This window comes from Gavialis gangeticus, unplaced genomic scaffold, assembly GCF_001723915.1.
Source record: "Gavialis gangeticus isolate Ggan-Ray unplaced genomic scaffold, GavGan_comp1, whole genome shotgun sequence".
In the NCBI taxonomy this organism is placed as follows: domain Eukaryota; kingdom Metazoa; phylum Chordata; order Crocodylia; family Gavialidae; genus Gavialis; species Gavialis gangeticus.
In genome coordinates, this window is record NW_017728996.1 from 40,147,261 (window position 1) to 40,149,311 (window position 2,051).

A 2,051-nucleotide genomic window follows, 5' to 3' on the forward strand; every position below is an offset into this window, starting at 1 on the left:
GTGGGTGGGTGGGTGTGTGTGTGTTTCAGTTTACTCTGTGCACATCAGCTTTCAAATTAACTCTGTGTATTTGACAAAGCTAACTGAAATTACTTCCACTCGTTCCCATCTCTTGATATAATTTTCTCTTTATGCTAAAAAAAAAAAATTAATAGCGACAGGAAAACTAAAACTAAGTCTTTATTGTTTTGGAGACTTCAAAAACTAAAGCCAGGTTGACCCTTCCAAAGATACAGATTTGTATCTCAGGGTTATATGGATTCTTTCCCTTGCAACAGGAATAGGCCGGTGGAGGTGGGGTGGGGTGAGAGTGAAGCAAGTCAGTTGCTGTGGGAGCTATAACTTTTCTGCAGGTTTAAAATCTCAGCTACAGCATTGCAGATGTACAGCTTAATTGGAATCATTCCTACAGGCTATTCCTCACCCTTCCATTTTCTTATATTTTACTACATTAGAGCAAAATCAAAGGCAAAATCACGGTCTTCCAGGTTTATTTCTTTAATGTGTCTTCAATCTTTCTACCTACAATGAGAGTGTATGTAAAGTGTCCCTAAATTATTAACTGTTATGCACACAGCAAGAGAATAAAGTTTAAAATTAGAAGCAGTATGTTTCAGCAAGATGGTTAATGACAGACAGACTGAATTATAATTTATCTGTTTTCAATATTTTGTCAGCTCCAGAAAAATGTTGGAATGATCAGCAGTCAATTAAACTAGAAACACTTAAAAATCCAGTATTAGCAAGGAGCCTAGACACTGCAAATACAAACAGCACTATGAAAAATATAAATGGCTTTAGATTAAAATTTAGATTAGTGAATTCTATATCTTGACAATTTAAATTAGTAAATACTGAACAAAGCAAGATACAACATTCAAGATTAGAATTTCTGGTTAAGAAGCTCTCACAAGTAACTTCTACAGCTGCAGACTAGCATCTTGAAAAAATCACCATTCAAACAATTACCAACTTTTAATGGTGAAAGTTAGTTAAAACAGGTGCTGATATGTGGCTTTTTGCAGGTGCAGCTCAAAGTCAATTAATTCATCCTTCATGAAATTTCTCTAAAATAAATATCATTTAAATTTTCAGGACAAGTTACATTATAAAAAATACTATTGTTTAGTTAAATATAGAAGCTTAGCCATTAGTGCGTGTTTATATTTACAAATGCTTATTCATTTCTGCAAGCCAACTATTTGGGAGTTAGTTTGTGCAGTGCAAATGGATTTGTCTAGATGCAACCCTGATTATAGTGTGCAGATACCTTTTGTGTTTCTTTCTAAATTTTTCTTCTTCATACCTTGGTGGGGAAAAGTTTGATTTCAGTAAATGCAAAATATGAAGCCAACTAAACGCAACAAGTTGCAAATTAATAGTACCAATATTTAAGTGTCCCTCATGAATATCAAATCTTGAAACTAGCATAGTTCAGAATACAGAAATATTAATCTAGCTTTAAACAGTAATAGGAGATTTAACTGCTTTTTGCTAAAAGATCATCAACACTGTACAATGTTAAAAATCAGGACAGATGGACTAAGTTTCCACTAGAAAATATAAGGACTGTATAACCCAATTTTGAAAAATTCAGAAGTACTTGGATTTAACGCTGAGGCGCCATTCAATCCACTATGGAACTCTGGCAGACTTCCACCTGGTAGATGCCTGATTGTGTAGGCCAACAAGTTAAGTCTCTTTAGACAAAAAAAAAAAAAATCAGTTCTTGATTAATATTTCAGTGGCCTGTATCACAGCTGTTTTATCAAAGTTGTTTACCAGCAGCCAGACTGTCTTCCCAATCTACCCAGTCTTATTGTTCCTTCAAATTCCTTTTTTGAAGGGAATTTGTTCCAGGCAGAAGGTCAGATTTACTAACCGGGGTTACTTTTTTGATCTTTTTGCAGAAAGCTGTATTTGTTTTGTATTTGTTTTTACATTCACTTTTGCAACTTGAATCAGTTGATTATTTATCCCACCAAATGTTTTGCAGCAGGAACACAAGCCCTTATGACCACAAGGAAGGTATTAAAAAAAAAAAAAAAAAA

The 2,051-nt window shown here is 34.0% G+C and overlaps 1 protein-coding gene across 3 annotated transcripts in view; it reads right to left on the reverse strand.

Annotated features, from left to right (window-relative positions):
* The window catches only part of BNIP2 (BCL2 interacting protein 2), a 26,254-nt gene that overhangs the window by 8,669 nt on the left and 15,534 nt on the right, over positions 1 to 2,051 (reverse strand). For 2 of the 3 annotated variants that reach the window (XM_019504357.1, XM_019504358.1), the window contains one exon: positions 1,271 to 1,306. The exons of the other annotated variant lie outside the window; for it this stretch is intronic. In XM_019504357.1, the coding sequence (XP_019359902.1) occupies positions 1,271 to 1,306 (36 nt within the window). The remainder of the gene's footprint in view (positions 1 to 1,270; positions 1,307 to 2,051) is intronic. 3 annotated transcript variants of the gene reach the window in all.